The sequence below is a fragment of the Neomonachus schauinslandi genome, chromosome 9, assembly GCF_002201575.2.
Source record: "Neomonachus schauinslandi chromosome 9, ASM220157v2, whole genome shotgun sequence".
NCBI classification, from domain to species: domain Eukaryota; kingdom Metazoa; phylum Chordata; class Mammalia; order Carnivora; family Phocidae; genus Neomonachus; species Neomonachus schauinslandi.
The window spans coordinates 98,417,848-98,434,935 of record NC_058411.1 but is presented as its reverse complement, the minus strand read 5'-3'; the positions used below and the strand labels follow the sequence as shown (position 1 = coordinate 98,434,935).

General features: G+C 40.1%; 1 protein-coding gene across 3 annotated transcripts in view; it reads right to left on the bottom strand.

The window, feature by feature from the left end:
* Positions 1 to 636: 636 nt before the first annotated feature.
* Positions 637 to 17,088, bottom strand: part of FAM81A (family with sequence similarity 81 member A) — a 127,391-nt gene continuing 110,939 nt past the window's right edge. For all 3 annotated transcript variants that reach the window (XM_021693802.1, XM_021693801.1, XM_021693803.2), the window contains exons 7-9: positions 14,440 to 14,575; positions 12,653 to 12,848; positions 637 to 3,917 (exon numbers count right to left, since the gene is read on the bottom strand). In XM_021693802.1, the coding sequence (XP_021549477.1) occupies positions 3,793 to 3,917; positions 12,653 to 12,848; positions 14,440 to 14,575 (457 nt within the window). In that variant the 3' untranslated portion in view covers positions 637 to 3,792. The remainder of the gene's footprint in view (positions 3,918 to 12,652; positions 12,849 to 14,439; positions 14,576 to 17,088) is intronic.

Here is a 17,088-nt window from a genome sequence, read left to right as displayed (position 1 = left end):
GAAACTCTGTACCCATTTGATACTAACTCCCATCCCCAGCCCACCCCCAAGCTCCTGGCAACTATCATGCTACTCTGTTTCTATGAATTTGACTCTTCTATGTACCTCATACAAGTGGAATCATACAACATTTGTCTTTTTGTGACTTATTTCACTAAACAAAACGTCCTCAAGATTCATCCATGCTATAACGTGTCAGAATTTCTTTCCTTGTTATGGCCACATACTATTTCATTGTATGTATATACATTTCCTTATTCATTGCTTCCACCTTCTGGGTCTTATCCCACCCATCGTAGCCTTCTCAACACTGGCCCCTCACTGGATGCACCTCATTCCAGGCTTAGTCCTGGGAAGCCACACCTGCTCCAGGAATGAGCCTGACTAGCCTGAGGATCTTCCCAGAGCTTCCCCACATTCAGGGACTGTCCCCATTCTGGTCCTGTCCACTTATCTTTTCATCCAGGCTCTACTGCTCTTCTGTGTCTCAGGCTAGGATACCACTTTCTTTGGAGGATAGAGTCACTTCCCCTAAATGACCCCAGCAGGTAATGGGATGCTTTGAACCAAAACATGGATCCCCCCATATACATTGCCATGTTACACCACCAATAGCTCCCCTCCCATACCCCGTATTTGACCACCTAATACCCAATATTGTATTAAGTACTTCAGCATTTCAAAAATTGTAACCTAGCTGCCTCTTTTAAACAATTATAACTTCCATTGTGCAGATGAGAAAACCGAGATTCAGAAAGGTTAGGAGAACTGCCCGAGGTCACACAGCTAGAAGAGGACAGTGACAGAAGAACTCCATCTAGTTACCATTGAGTTTCTAGGATGTCATGAGTGGTGTGCGGGTTTTTTTCAGGCCGAGAGCCAAGTGGGATAAGCATGGTTTAGAGGGAATCGTTCTGTTCTGCTCTGCAATCACCCAACGTAACTCCTCTCCCAGTGCACAGAACCGCAGTCCACTGCATAGGACAGACCAAGCACAGGGCTTGAAATGCCTGGGACCCCTCAGTCCTGTGGCACCAACTGGCCCCACCTCCTTCGCCTCCACCAATAAACCAGAGGAAGACCTCTGACTCAGGTGAAGCTACTGAGATATCCCTCGTAGGTGTTTGGAACTGGGACATTAAAAAGCAAAGGGACTCCGATGGTGGAGCTGTAAGGTCCTGTAGAGATGGGGCTGCAGGTGGTGGCCTGGCGAGTCAGTTACGTGGGAAGCAAGGATGTATCTTGAGAGGTAGGATAGCGGCATACCGGGTAGGTGCCCAGACTGTGGAAGCAGTCTGCCTGGTGTGAATCATGGATCCCATTTTTCTCATCTGTGAAACGGGAAAGCGAACAGCCCTTGCTGCTGCCATGAATGAGTGAACACACACCTCCAAGTCCACAGCACAGGCACACAACACACACTAGCAACCACCAGCTGGCGTGAGTCCAGACACGAGAAGGCACGGCGGCCTCGGAGACCCCCAAGCGGAGCAGCTGCCTGTGACTTTCCAGTTCCCAGTAGGTGGCCTCACACCAAAATACTTTTAAATTTAAAAATCATACACCATGTTTATTTGGAAATTTTATTCTTTTATTGCAAATTTCTGGTAAAGGAAAGAACACGGAAGCTGATCCTCATTTAGACTTTGGTCATAAGAGTGCGCTGTGGCTCAGTGGCTTCCAACCTGAGTGGCCTCTGAATCGCCCGGGCGCTTTCAATGCCTACGGATGCCTGGGTCCCACCTCCCAGAGGTTCTGGCTCGGCTGGCCTAGGGCGCAGCCCAGGCATCAGTAGCTTTTTGAACGCCCTGGGCGATTCCAGCATGTTGCCAGGGTGGAGAACCCTTGCTGGAGCTCATGACACGAGGTTGGCAGCATTGGAAGCACCTGAGCAATTTCAGCGGACAGCCAGCCGTCACCTGCTCATGTCAGCCCTCAACCTGAGTCCAGCTGGCCCCCTGGCTCCCCCTCTCCCCACGTGTCCCATGTGCGGACTCTTCCTCCTCCAGAGGCCACAGAGGAGAGACGCTGGAGGGGGCGTAGCTCTCTGTGCTGTGGCTTGTGCTTCAGCCGGGAAAACTGTCCTAGATGTGCTTACTCTATCACAAAAAAGAAATTCACTTTCTGATTGCAAAAGAGCATTCACCTTTGTTTTTTCATTGTTAAGTGGAAATCATCTTCCTACATACTGATGCAAAGATTTGTGACAAAATTAAGGAACTACGTGTTGGATGACACATTCCTTATATGATTTCTCAGGTCCAAATTTTTAAAGAATTTTTGTCCAGCCATTGAAGGTAATATACTATGAACTTTAGCAGCATATTTTATATGGGTAAACAGTAATAGCCAGTTACATATTTCATTTATGATTTATCCTAAAAATAGAAAATGTTTTAATTTTCCTGAGTCCTTGGCAAACAAAAAACAATTTTTAAAAAAATTTTAAAGAATTGTTTTCCTTTTCCTGGGCACCCTCACAGTTTAGAACAGTGTGCGTCTCACCATTGGTTTGTACGAACACAGGTGAACAATTTCACTGGTGCCAATTTTCAATGACTAATCAAATATGGCGATTGAAAAGAAAACACCCATCATCTACAAAGCTGCTCAAAATGAAAGTTTCTTGACAGTGTTATAAATGCAATATCAATTTGATTCTCTGTCCATACAAAAGTATGAATTTCTATTTCATTAATACTACTGAATGATTAATGTCTTAACAGTGATAAAATTTTTAAACATTTAAAAATTACATAGGATCCCATTTTTACATCATAATTCTGATGTATTATCATGCCTTCTATTTTGTCCGTAAAACTTTTAGAGAATACAGTGCATTGACATGGTAAAACCAAGGCACAAGAATACAGTTACAATAAGTGTATATAAACCTTAGCACTTTGTGCCAATTTTGGAAACATTTAGAGAGGAGATCATAAAGCCTGAAAAATTCTCACATCCTATTATAATTAACAAACAATTAATTGTGCAATAAACAGACTATTAACCACCATTCCATTATTAAATATATGGCTATCACTATACAGGCTGTGGATAATTGAAAAAAGTTTTCAATATTAAAACCTGGTATAAGTAGGTGGTCGATGTGGATATGGTGCCTTGCATTATCTAGATAACTGTTTTAAGTTTCCATTTTAATTTGCAATATATATGGAAGTTATCAATCTTCAAGCTATTTTCATTACATAAATGGTGGCAGGGGGTGGTTTTCCAAAAGTTAAATCCCTTCTCCCTACAAAAGACAGAAGATTTACAAGATAACCATCTAAGAAATGCACAGATAACAATAATAAAATCCAAATATGGACTAAAAGGTTGAATTCTAATCTACCAGGACATTCTCTTAATTTAGGGTGAGGAGCAACACATTCCTGTGACAATTCATTAGTTTCTTAATTAAAAAAAAAATCACCATGACATTTTTCAAAATAGTAAAGTCTTGGCTAGAGCGTCAAGCATTGAAGGAAAGTCGTTAAGTCTTTTCATTCATAAAATGAAGGGGATAAAAGCTTTTCCAAATCTAGGGGCAGGGAGGATATTCCATCGAATTTAGAGAAATGGAATAGAGTGGTAAAAATTGTACTTAATACTTTTAAAGAAAGTGTTTTTGAGACTCAAGGTAAACATTCAGACCCATGAAAACACATTGCTTGGCACATGCACGCCATGAATAGAACACTCCTGAATGCGGTGACAGCCTAGCTAAGGAGGTATCCAGTTCTCGGCCCACTGGCAAAACCACTTGTGAGGTCCTTGTCCCAGCTCCCTTCACATGGGAGCCTCTGGCTTCTGCATCTGCTGGATTTGCTTTTGCAGCTGGTCCTTGTCCAGCTTCATCTTGGCTTCAAGAACTTGCCTGAGGGATCCTATGCTTTCATAGATGGCTGTAAATCCTTTAAGAAGAGGTAAATTTCACAAGAGTTAATATTAAAAAACAATGCTGTGTCAAATTCTACAGCATATAGTAACAGTTGATTTGGGCAAAAATTATCAATAGATGCTAAAACTACTAGAGTAAAAGTTTGAGAGGGAACAGGATAGTTACACAGTTTTATAGTATCTCCCTATAGATTACTTTCTAATTACAAAGGGAGAAGGGAACTATCACAATGGAGAAATCTGGCAGATACCACTTTAACCAAGGGATTGGACGTAACGTCACCAATACCAGGAGAAACCAACATCACATACCCCTGATAAGGTTCCCTGACACGTGAGGGACACACCGCTTCTGTGGCATTTCTGTCCAAAATGCACAACCTGAATCTAATTAAGAGGAAGCAAACAGACCCAAACTGAAATTCCACAAAATACTGGCCTGTATTCTTTAATGACATAACATCACCAAGGAACTGCTCCATACTAAAAGACACTAAATAAAGAAACATGATAACTAACTATGCTGTATGATTCTGGAATAGAACCTAGACCAGGGAAGGTCTGCTATAATGGAAATAATGGTGAAAATGAAAATTGAATATTGAAAAAAATTTCATTAATATTTCATTGGACTATACTTATTTAAGAGAATGTCCCTGTCCTTAGGGTATATTGATTGAAATAATAAAGGAGTAAAAAGGCATCATGACTTCTGCAACTTATTCCCAAATGACTTAGAGAAAAAAACTATACTTACACACACACACACACACACACACACACACACACACACTCCCATCACACAATGAGATTAATTTCACACAATGAGATAAAATTTCCAAAATGTTAACAATTGGTTAGTCTCTATGAAAGATGTACAGCATTTTTGGACTATTCTTACAGTTTTTCTAAACTTGAAATAACTTCAAAATAAAAAGCAAAACAAAAGAAAAAATTCCCCATCAAAAAAGCATTTCCTATTCTGTATTTCTATGGGTTTTTAAAATACATGTTTAAAAGATCTCATCTTCATTAGTAAATTTAGAATTTTCTCTCAGGGGCATCTGGGTAGCTCACTTGGTTGGCTGAGTGTCCAACTTTGGATTTCAGCTCAGGTCATGATCTCAGGGTCATGGGATCAAGACCAGCCTTGGGCTCCGTGTTCAGCACAAAGTCTGCTCTAGAGTCTCTCCCTCTGCCCCTCCCACTCATGCTCTCACACTCTCTCTCTCTCTCTCTCTTTAAAAATAAATAAATAAATCTTTAGGGGGAAAAAAGAATTTTCTCTCAGAAAATTTTCTCTATTGGCAATTCATGTCATATAAGGAATAAATATTACTTATTAAAAATAACGGTCTTATTGAATAGAAAGATACAACATGTAAAAGAGTAGGTGACAAATCAGCATGTATGGCATGAGCTTTCATTCGAAAAAGCACATATATGTATAAAATGATATATATAAAGATGACTTCTGGGTGAAAGAAGTTATGAGGATTTAAAAAATATTTTGTGCTTTCTTATTTTCCATTAAGAAATACATTGTTTTTAGAATAAGAAAAAGTAAATCTTTTTATTTTTAAAAAGCTCATATGTCCTTCTATTAGGTACTGAATATTACCACCTCAATGGCATGTTGAATAGAAGGGAATAAACTGCCCCAGGGAATGATGCAAAGTTAAACACTGATGAAATATTCACATACCATATTCTAATAGCCCCAAAGACAAAGAAAGAAAATTCATTTTTATCTTCACAAGTTCTTCAATGCATAAATTTAACTGTGACTTCTACTTATTTTTTTTTTTAAGATTTCATTTAGTCATTTGTCAGAGAAAAAGAGTGCACAAGCAGGGGGAGCGGCAGGCAGAGGGAGAAGCAGGCTCCCCGCTGAGCAGGGAGCCCAATGCGGGACTTGATCCCAGGACTCCGAGATCATGACCTGAGCCGAAGGCAGACGTTTAACCGACTGAGCCACCCAGGCACCCCTGTGACTTCTACTTAAATAAAATAATAAACTTTTGGTAGTGACAACAAAACTATTCTTGGGATAACAAACTACTTTTATTTCCATGTTGGCCAAAGTAGATTCTGCAGAAGAAAATTATGGAATCACAGAACTGGAAGGAGCTAGGAGATAATGCAGTGCCCCTCGTCACACTGTAAGACTGTCTTGTCTTTCCCGACCATAACCAACCAGCCTCCACTTGAATACGTTCAGTCACAAAGAGTTCTCAGGCTCACAAAGCCACCAGTGTCTTTTTAGGACCTGTTACCTGAGGATACTCCTGCCTCATGTTGAATTAGACTCTGTCTTCACGTAACTTCCACATACTGGGTCCAGGACTGTATTCCTAAGCTCACAGTGTAAGTCTATCTAACCCTTCCTTTATATGCAACAGTACTTGAGACCTGGAAATCAGCTTTACCACTTTCTTCTAAACAAATGTGAATTAATGGGCCTTGTTGACTTCTGAGAGGAGGAAAATCGTTTGCTACCATGGTAGCATACTGCCCGAGGTATAAAATAAGCCTTCAAAAGCCGCTCCAAGATAGAGGTTCATTTCTGAGGCATACTGATTGTGGCTATGAACATTAACGAACCCACAGATGGCACTAAAGAAAGTGCACATCAGTTGCAAACTGAGCAAATTTCGTTTGTGTGCCCGTCTCTCGTGATGGCTTTCCATGTACTTGGAATTGAAACAACACTTTAGTTCAATACAGTACAGCTACTTAGAAAATCACCTAAGGACATTTCACTGTGATTACTGTTAGCCGGGTTCACAGGTAGTTGCAGGGGGATGCTCATTAATTGGTTTTCAGATCCCACTGAAAATAGCCCATGAGCGGGAGTCCAAGATGGTGGAGGAGTAGGAGACCGTAGTTTCGTCTGGTCACAGGAATTCAGCTAGCTAGCTATCAAAACATTCTGAACACCTGCAAACTCAACCAGAGAGCTAAGAAAAGAATACCTGCAACTCTACAAATAGAAAAGTGACCACTTTCTGCAAGGTAGGAGGCGTGGAGAAGTGAATCCAAGGCAACATATGGGAAGATAGACGGCGGGGGGAGGGAGCCTCCATCAGCCAGCTACCAGCAAGCGATAGAGCAGCGGGGCACAAAAACGGAACTTTTAGAAGTCTGCTCTGGTGAGGGATGTCCCTGCCTGAAAGGCGCTCAGGTGGGGAAGCGGGGTGGAATCCTAGGTGGGACAGTGTGGTCTCAGGATCCCTGGGGTCACAGAAAGAACAGGGGTGCCTGAGTGCGGCAGAGCTCCCAGGCATCAGAGCAGGGAAGCCGGCTGCAATCAGTGAGCCCAGGAGTGGGCTCTCAGCTCAGGGTTGCCATAAACCATGAACCGTGGCACAGTTGGGCGACTGCTCCCCGAGCAGGGACCCAGGAAGTAGTGAACAGAGGTGAGACCCCTCTTCCTTCACTGGGAGAAGCGGCATGGGTGCATGCCACAGGGGTTTGCAGGGTTCAGAGACTGAAATGGGGTCATGTGCCTGAGATAGAAAGGCTCAGTCACAGGCTGGGGGAGCACAGACAGCAGATGGAGACCAGGGAGACAGGAGTGATCGACTGTTTTTCCCTGCGGGCACACTGAGGAGTGGGGCCCTGAGCTTCCATTTACAGGGCTGGAGATTGGAGGCCGCCATTTTCATTCTCATTCTCTAAAGCTGCACAGAAAGCCTTCAGAGAGCAAAAGCCATAGAGACTAAACAGGAGCAGATTACTTAGCCCAGCCCCTGGCAAGGGCGGTACAATTCCACCCCGGGCAAAGACACCTGAGATTCAGCATAGCAGGCCCCTCCCCCAGAAGATCAGCAAGAACATCTGGCTAAAACCAAGTTTACTGGTCATAGAGAACTGCAAAACTCCAGTGCTGTGGGAATATAGTATATAGAATTCATTATTTTTCTCCCCATGATTCTCTAGTCTTTCAATTTTAATTTTTTTCCTCTTTCCTTTTTCAACCAATTTCTTATTTTTTTAAGATTTTATTTATTTATTTATTTATTTATTTATTTATTTATTTATTTATTTATTTATTTATTTATTTGCCAGAGAGAGAGAGCAAGCACAAACAGGGGAGGTGGCAGGCAGAGGGAGAAACAGGCTTCCCGCTGAGCAAGGAGCCCAATGCAGGACTCGATCCCAGGACCCTGGGATCATGACCTGAGCCAAAGGCAGACACTAAACTGACTGAGACACCCAGGCATCCCAACCAATTTCTTATTTTATCAACTCATTTTTTTAACCTTTTTTAATTTTCATTTTTACAGTTACATTTTATCCTTTCATTGTATTTAATTTTATTTTTGTATATATATAAGTTTTTCTTTCTTTACAATTTTGGGATGCAGTTTCTTCTAACAAACAGACCAAAATACACCCAGAATCTAGTGTATGGCTCTCTCTTCACTGTCTGATCATATTCTCTCTCTCTTTTTTTACTTTTTTTTTTGTTGTTGTTAAAGTCTTTTTGAATTTTCATCTTTACAGTTACATTCTATCCTTTCAATGTATTTAATCTTATTTTTGTATGTATATAAGTTCTTCTTTCTTTTCAAGTTTGGGATGTAGTTTATTCTAATAAACTGACCAAAATATACTCAGGATATGGTATAGTGCTCTCTTCTGTTCACCTGTCTGCTTATATACCTTCTTTTTCTTTTTCCCTTTTGGTTTGTTTTGGTCTTTTAACTTTCATTTTTACAGTTACATTATATCCTTTCATTGTATTTAATTTTATTTTTCTACATATATAAATTTTTCTTTCTTTACAATTTTGGGATCTAGTTTTCTAACAAACAGATCAAAATACACACAGGATCTAGTATATTGCTCTGCTCTGTTCACCTGTCTGATTATATTCTTTTAAAAAAATTTTTTTCTTTTTGGTTTCAGGTCTCTTCTGATTTGTTTAGCATATATTTCTCTGGGGTCGTTGTTGCCATTTTAGTATTTTGTTCTCTCGTTCATCTATTCTTCTCTGGACAGAATGACAAGATGGAAAACTCACCCCCCCAAAAAAGAACAAGAGGCAGTACTGACTGCCAGGGACCTAATCAATACAGACATTAGTAAGATGTCGGAACTAGAGTTCAGAATAACAATTATAAAGATACTAGCTGGCCTTGAAAAAAGCACAGAAGACACCAGAGAATCCCTTTCTGGGGAAATAAAAGAACTGAAATCTAATCAAGTTGAAAAAAGGCTATTAAAGAGATGCAATAAAAAATGGAGGCTCTAACTGCTAGGATAAATGAGGCAGAAGAGAGAATTAGTGATACAGAAGACCAAATGATGGAGAATAAAGAAGCTGAGAAAAAGAGAGATAAACAACTACTGGATCACGAGGGGATAATTTGAGAGATAAATGATACCATAAAGTGAAATAATATTAGAATAATTAGAATCACAGAAGAAGAGGAAAGAGGTGGGGGAGGGCAGAAGGTAAACTGGAGCAAAACCTGAACAGACCCATAACCAGCAAGCAAATTGAAGCAGTAATCAAAAATCTCCCAACAAATAAGAATCCAGGGTCGGATGGCTTCCCAGGGGAATTCTACTAAACATTTAAAGAAGAATTAATACCTATTCTTCTGAAGCTGTTTCAAAAAATAGAAATGGAAGGAAAACTTCCAAACTCTGTCTATGAGGTCAGCATTATTACCTTGATCCCAAAACCAGACAAAGAAGAATTTAAAAAATTCACGGAAACAAATGAAACCAGACAAAGACCCCACCAAAAGGAGAATTACAGGGGCACCTGGGTGGCTCAGTCGTTGAGCATCTGCCTTTGGCTCTGGTCATGATCCCAGGGTCCTGGGATTGAGCCCTACATCGGGCTCCCTGCTCAGCGGGAGAACTGCTTCTCCCTCTCCCACTCCCCCTGCTTGTATTCCCTCTCTCATGGTCTCTCTCTCTGTCAAATAAATAAATAAAATCTTTAAACAAACAAACAAAAAAGAATTACAGACCAATATCCCTGATGAACATGGATGTAAAATTTCTCACCAAGATACTAGCCAATAGGATCCAACAGTACATTAAAAATATCATTCACCACAACTAAGTGGGATTTATTCCTGGGCTGCAAGGCAACATCCACAAATCAATCAATGTGATACACTACATAAATAAAAGAAAGGATAAGAACCATATGATCTTCTCAAAAGACGTAGAAAAAGCATTTGACAAAGTATAGCATCCTTTCTTGATTAAAACTCTTCACAGTGTAGGGATAGAGGGGTATATACCTCAATATCATAAAAGCCATCTACAAAAAGCCCACAGTAAATATCATTCTCAATGGGAAAAAACTGAGAGCTTTTCCTCTAAGGTCAGGAACACAACAGGGATGTCCACTCTCACCACTGTTGTTCAACATAGTACTAGAAGTCCTAGCCTCAGCAATCAGACAACAGAAAGAAATAAAAGGCGTCCAAATTGGCAAAGAAGTCAAACTCTCACTCTCTGCAGATGACATGATACTCTATCTGGAAAACGCAAAAGACTCCACCCCAAAATTGCTAGAACTCATACAGGAATTCAGCAAAGTGGCAGAATATAAAATCAATGCACAGAAATCAGTCGCATTTCTATACATTAACAATGAGACAGAAGAAAGAAATTAAGGAGTTGATCCCATTTACAATTGCACCAAAAACCCTAAGATACCTAGGAATAAGCCTAACCAAAGAGACAAAGGATCTGTACTCAGAAAACTATAGAACACTCATGAAAGAAATTGAGGAAGACCACAAAGAAATGGAAAAACGTTCCATGCTCATGGACTGGAAGAACAAATATTGTTAAAATGTCTATGTTACCTAGAGCAATCTATACATTCAATGCAATCCCTACCAAAATACCATCAATTTTTTTCAGAGCTGGAACAAATAATCCTAAAATTTGTATGGAACCAAAAAAGATCCCAAATAGCCAAAGGAATGTTTAAAAAAAAAAAAAAACTGGTGGCATCACAATTCCAGACTTCAAGCTGTATTACAAAGCTGTAATCATCAAGACAGTATGGTACTGGCACAAAAACAGACACAGAGATCAACAGAACAGAATAGAGAACCCAGAAATGGACCCTCAAATCTATGGTCAACTAATCTTTGACAAAGCAGGAAAGAATACCCAGTGGAAAAAAGACAGTCTCTTCAACAAATGGTGTTGGGAAAATTGGACAGCCACATACAGAAGAATGAAACTGGACCATTTTCTTACACCATACACAAAAATAGACTCAAAATGCATGAAAGACCTAACTGTGAGACAGGAATCCATCAAAATCCTAGAGAACACAGGCAGCAACCTCTGTGACCTCAGCCGCAGCAACTTCTTGCTAGACACGTCTCCAAAGGCAAGGGAAACAAAAGCAAAAATGAGCTATTGGGACTTTTTCAAGATAAAAAGTTTTGCACAGCAAAGAAAACAGTCGACAAAACCAAAAGACAACCAACAGAGACGATATTTGCAAATGTCTTATCAGATAAAGGGCTAGTATCCAAAATCTATAAAGAACTTATCAAACTTGGTAAGAACAATCAAGAAATGGGCAGAAGACATGAACAGACATTTCTCCAAAGAGGACATACAAATGGCCATAGTCACAAGAAAAAATGCTCAACATCACCTGGCATCAGGGAAATACAAATCAAAACCTCAATGAGATACCTCACACCAGTCAGAATGGCTAAAATTAACAAGGCAGGAAATGACAGAAGTTGGCAAGGATGCAGAGAAAGGGGAACCTTTACACTGTTGGTGGGAATGCAAGCTGGTACAGCCACTCTGGAAAACAGTATGGAGGTTCCTCAAAAAGTTGAAAATAGAGCTACCCTACAACCCAGCAATTACACTACTGGATATTTACCCCAAAGATACAAATGTAGTGATCCAAAGGGCCACCTGCACCCCAATGTTTATAGCAGCAATGTCCACAACAGCCAAACTATGAAAAGAGCCCAGATGTCCATCGACAGATGAATGGATAAAGAAGATATGGTATATATATATATATAATGGAATATTATGCAGCCATCAAAAAATGAAATTTTGCCATTTGCAACAATATGGATGGAACTAGAGGGTATTATGCTAAGTGAAATAAGTCAATCAGAGAGAGGCAATTACCATATGCTCTCACTGATATGTGGATCTCACCGTTATGATCTCGCTCATCTCAAAACAGATGAACATAGGAAGAGAGGAAAAAATAAAACAAGACAAAATCAGAAAGGGAGACAAACCAAAAAAGACTCTTAATCATAGGAAATAAACTGAGGGTTGCTGCAGGGGATGGGGGTGGAGGGATGGGGTAAATGGATGATGGGCATTAAGGAGGGCATGTGATGTAATGAGCACTGGGTTAGTTATATAAGACTGATGAATCACTGACCCCTACCTCTGAAACTAATAACACATTATATGTTAATTAATTGAATTTAAATAAAAAACATTTAAGGGCGCCTGCGTGGCTCAGGCGTTAAATGTCTGCCTTCGGCTCAGGTCATGATCCCAGGGTCCTGGGATGGAGCCCCGCATTGGGCTCCCTGCTTCTTCCTCTCCCACTCCCCCTGCTTGTGGTTCCTGCTCTCGCTGTCTCTGTCTCTGTCAAATAAATAAATAAAATCTTTAAAAAAAAATGTTTTTTTTAAATAAAGACTAACAATTAAAAAGAAAAGAAAAGAAAAGAAAACCCATGAGAGTCATCTGCTTTTTGGCCTACCAGCGTCAACTTCTGCTTTCATTTCCTTCATGTCCTCATTCATCTGTAACTCCAACTTGCTGATGCGCCCATGCACTTTCTCCTCTTCTTGTTTTGTTCTCTGCACTTCCATATTCTTCTTCTGACTCTCTTCTATTTTGTCAAGTCTGGCTGACATCTGGCTGAGCTTCTTCTCCATGTCCCTTTCACTGGCTCCCTGAGATCGTGAAAAGAATTGCACCTGGTTATTCCAAAAAGAAAGTCTGTCCTGCACCTGCATTGTCATAGTATCATTTAACAACAATCTGCAGGGAACAGGATAGCAAAGGTGGCTTGTTGCTCACTCAAACATCCACTCTCCCGTTTCCTTAACAGACCCCCGATTTTCAGCTGGGTGTAAGCTCACCCAGAATTAAGACTACATTTTCTGCTGTCTCCTGAGGTTATTGTGGCCATAAAGATAAAGTTCTGGCCAATGAGATGTAAGTAGAAGGGTGTGTGGCAGCTTCCAGGAAAAGCTAAAAGGCAGCTGAGACCTATCTTTGCCCCTTCTGTCTTTTTTCTGTTCCTGGAATTCAGATGTAATGGCTGGAACGCTAGTGGTCATAACTGAACTATGAGAACAAGGGTCACTCTCTAGAACTGGCAGAGAGTTGAGCCAGAAGAATTGTGGGTTGCTGAGGACTGATAAGCTATCATATCAGCCCTGCATTCCCTACCCCCAGACAGCTTTTCTGTGAAAGAGAAGTACGATGCTATCTTATTAAAGCTACCATTATCCTGGGGTTTACTGTTAGTGACTAACCAACCCACATGTAAAAATAAACACTCATCCAAAGACACAAAGCCTACAAATGTAGTAGTATGAATCTAAGTAAATCAATCAGTAGATCTGATAATATATGGGAGAATGCTTAAAGAAATATTTGAAATATTAAATATTTTCTTTTCTTTCCAACATGCCTAGTTTTTATGGGAATCTGTGTCTGCGTGTAAGCTTTGGAGGCCAAGACTATAAACACTGAGCTGTAAGTGGGCTATTGCCTGACCTAGCTCTCTTGATGTTATACAATGCAGTCTGCATGGAGAGCAGCTCAGCCCTGAGAGACAGCAGTCAGAGATGCAAACTGGACCAGATGCTTCTGCTCCATCAAAGTCCAACAGGAGGAAGCAGTTCAAGAAAAGAGAAGAGAGAGGAAGATGGTCAGGCTAAATCACCAAACCAAAAAAAAAAATTTTTCTTGCCAAATACCAGTTTCAGAGCCTACTGGTTTTGAATACTCTACATGCAAGGCTTTCCTGATGGTTTTTGAGCAGTTCTGCAAACCTTCATTCTCTAGGAGAGTGGGGTAAAAAGAGAACAAAAATGGAGAAGAAAAGGGTAGATTTTGTTGACATGCTTCCCCGTGACTCCGCATCCTGTGGTTATAGTGTGATGGAGGGGCCTAGCCGGAGAAACCTAGTCGACATTGTGTTTTCCAGATGATGAAATTCAACCAAACTAGGATGAAGTTTGTAGTTAGTTCTACTTAGAAATGCAGGTGGACAATTTGGTTCATGAAGGTCTTGACTTAAACTGATCTTAGCTGAAAGTGCTGAAATTTTCTACTTTGCCTTGGTTGACCAAAACAAGTCCAAGTGCTCCCTTTATAACGAACACAGAGAAAGAAAAATTCTAAGGCAAGAAACAACTGAGCAGCTTAATGTGGTGCTAAATCAATCAATGCTAAATTGCTAGGGATTATTCACAAACATTGCAGGCCCCCGCCAAATAACTTTACTATATTATGCTGTACATCAATACCTACACTGTTTTCCTTAACAACCAAGGAAAGCTGATCGATTTTCTGTAAAAGTTCTTTCTCTATCCGTTCTTGTTCCTGTTGCAACCAATTCCGTGCAGATAAAATCTCATTACTGAGTTCCTCAATCGTACCTTTAAATCTAAAATAAGAAAATCAGCAAGTTAGATGTAAAACAACTGTAAAATGACATCACACAACCTCAGTCTCTGGCTATCAAATTTCTCATAAATATGTCAGCATTAACCTTGGCTCCCTCAGAATTACAAGCTTACCTTCCCTTAGAATTGCCCTTAGCACTAAATTGGGGGTAGGGGTGGGGGGCAGGGAAGGAGGATACAACAGACAAGCTCCTGATACTACTACTGGTGAGGAGCTGGTGGGGTGGGTGTGGAGGTGTCAGAGTGACACACAGCTATGCCAGGTGTCACCTTTGCCTTCACAGGGTCCCCGGTGCTCCTGGCTCAGAAAACACCCTTCGTTCCTCCTCTCTTTCCCTAGGCTCTTCCTCCTTCTCCCTGTGATCTCCCAGGACTAGAGCCTGACTGCCTTTTCTGGAATGTTCACCAAATTGCTCTAGCCCCATAGAGATATTTCCTAATTTAAACCAAAAAGCAAATTAAAAGGAAAAGAAAAAAAAAAAAAAAAAAGAAACCCATCCTCCATTTCTCTGGTCCTCACCCTTCTCAAATACCTTAAGATAGTACTCCACTCTTGCTACCTCCCCTTCATTACTTTTGTATTCATTTTATTATGAAATGGAATAAAAGTAGGAAAGAACATATGACTTAAGTAATAATAGTAATAATAAAATAGAAGACCCTAATTATCTGCTCTGTTTTCCTCTTCTTTCCTATTAAATCCTCAGATGTGAGCTGGGTCCATGGCTGCCTGACCAGAGACTATATCCCCAAGCTCTCTTACAGCTAGATGTAACCATATGACCAACTTGGGCAACAGGACACATGTAAGAGTGGCAGGTCCAACTTCCTGGGTCATGCCACCATAAAAAGCTTCCGGGCCTTACCTGGGCAGGAAGCCAACCCCCAGCCCCATGCAACTGTGGAGCTCAGCCGGCAGCTCTGCCTGACCAGGAAGACCACCCACAGAGCACTGCAACTTTAATGCATTCATTATTCTAACAGTGTTTTGATGTAGTCTTTAGGGTTTCTCTATATAAGATCATACCATCTGTAAACAGGGATAATTTTACTTCTCTTTTTCTGATTTGAATGCCTTTTATTCCTTTTTCTTGCCTAAATGCCCAGCCTAGGACCTCTAGTACTGTGTTCAACAGAAGTGGGGAGAGTGAGCACCCCACCTTGTTCCTGATTTTAGAGGAGAAACTTTCAGCTTTTCACCGCTGAGTATAATTGATTTTAATTATCTGTGGGCTTGTCAATATATGGCCTTTATTCTGTCAAAATACATTCGTCCTATACCCAATTTGTTGGGAGTGTTTATCACGAAAAGGGTATCAAATTTTGCTTCTTCCACATTATTGAGATAATCATATGATTTTTTCATCCTTCATTCTGTCAATGTGGTATATCACATTTATTGATTTGCCTATATCGAACCATCTTTGCATCCCAGGGATAAATCCCACTTGATCATGGTGTATGATCCTTTTAATTTGCTGTTGAATTTGGTTTGCTAGCATTCTGTCGAGAGTTTTTACATCTATGTTCATCAGGGTGATTGGCCTGTCTTTGGTATGAGGGTAATGTTGGATTTATAAAATGAGTTTGGAAGTGTTTCCTCCTCTTTAATTTTTTGGAGGAGTTTGAGAATGATTGGCATTAATTCTGCTTTAAATTTTGGTAGTATTCATCCATTAAGCCATCTGGTCCTGGGCTTTTCTTTCCTGGGAGGTTTTGGATTAGTGATTCAATCTCCTTGTTATTGGTCTGTTCAGATTTTCTGTTTCTTCCTGATTCTGTCTTGATAGGTTCTATGTTTCCAGGAATTTATCCATTTCTTCTAGTTATCCAATTTGTTGGCATATGATTGTTCATGGTAGTCTCTTATGATCCTTTGTATCTCTGTGCCATCAGTTATAATGTCTCCTCTTTCATTTATAGTTTTATTTGAGTCTTCTTTTTTTTTCTTGGTTAATCTGCCTAAAGTTTTGTCAATGTGGTGTATCTTTAAAAAAAACCCCAACAATTAGTTTAATTAATTTTTCCCATTGTTTTTCTATTGTTCTCTCTGCTCTATTTCATTTATTTTTGGCCTAATCTTTATTATTTCCTTCCTTCCACTATTTTTGTGCTTAGTTTGTTGTTTTCTAATTCCTTGAGATATAAATTTAGGTTATTTATTCAAGATCTTTCCTTTTTCTTAATGTCCGTATTTATTGCTGCAAACTTTCCTCATAAAACTGCTTTGGCTGCATCCCATATGTTTTAGTACATTGTATTTCCATTTTCATCTATTTCAAGAATTTCTAAATTTCCCTTTTGATTTTCTTTGAGCCATCTGTTGATCAGGAGTGTGCTGTTTAATTTCCACATATTTGTGAATTTTCCAATTTTCCTCCTACTATTGATTTCTAGTTTCATGCCACTGTGGTCAGAAAAGGTACCTGATATGATTTTGATCTTCTTTAATTTCTTAAGACTTGTTTTGTGAGCCACGCCTGGGTGGTTCAGT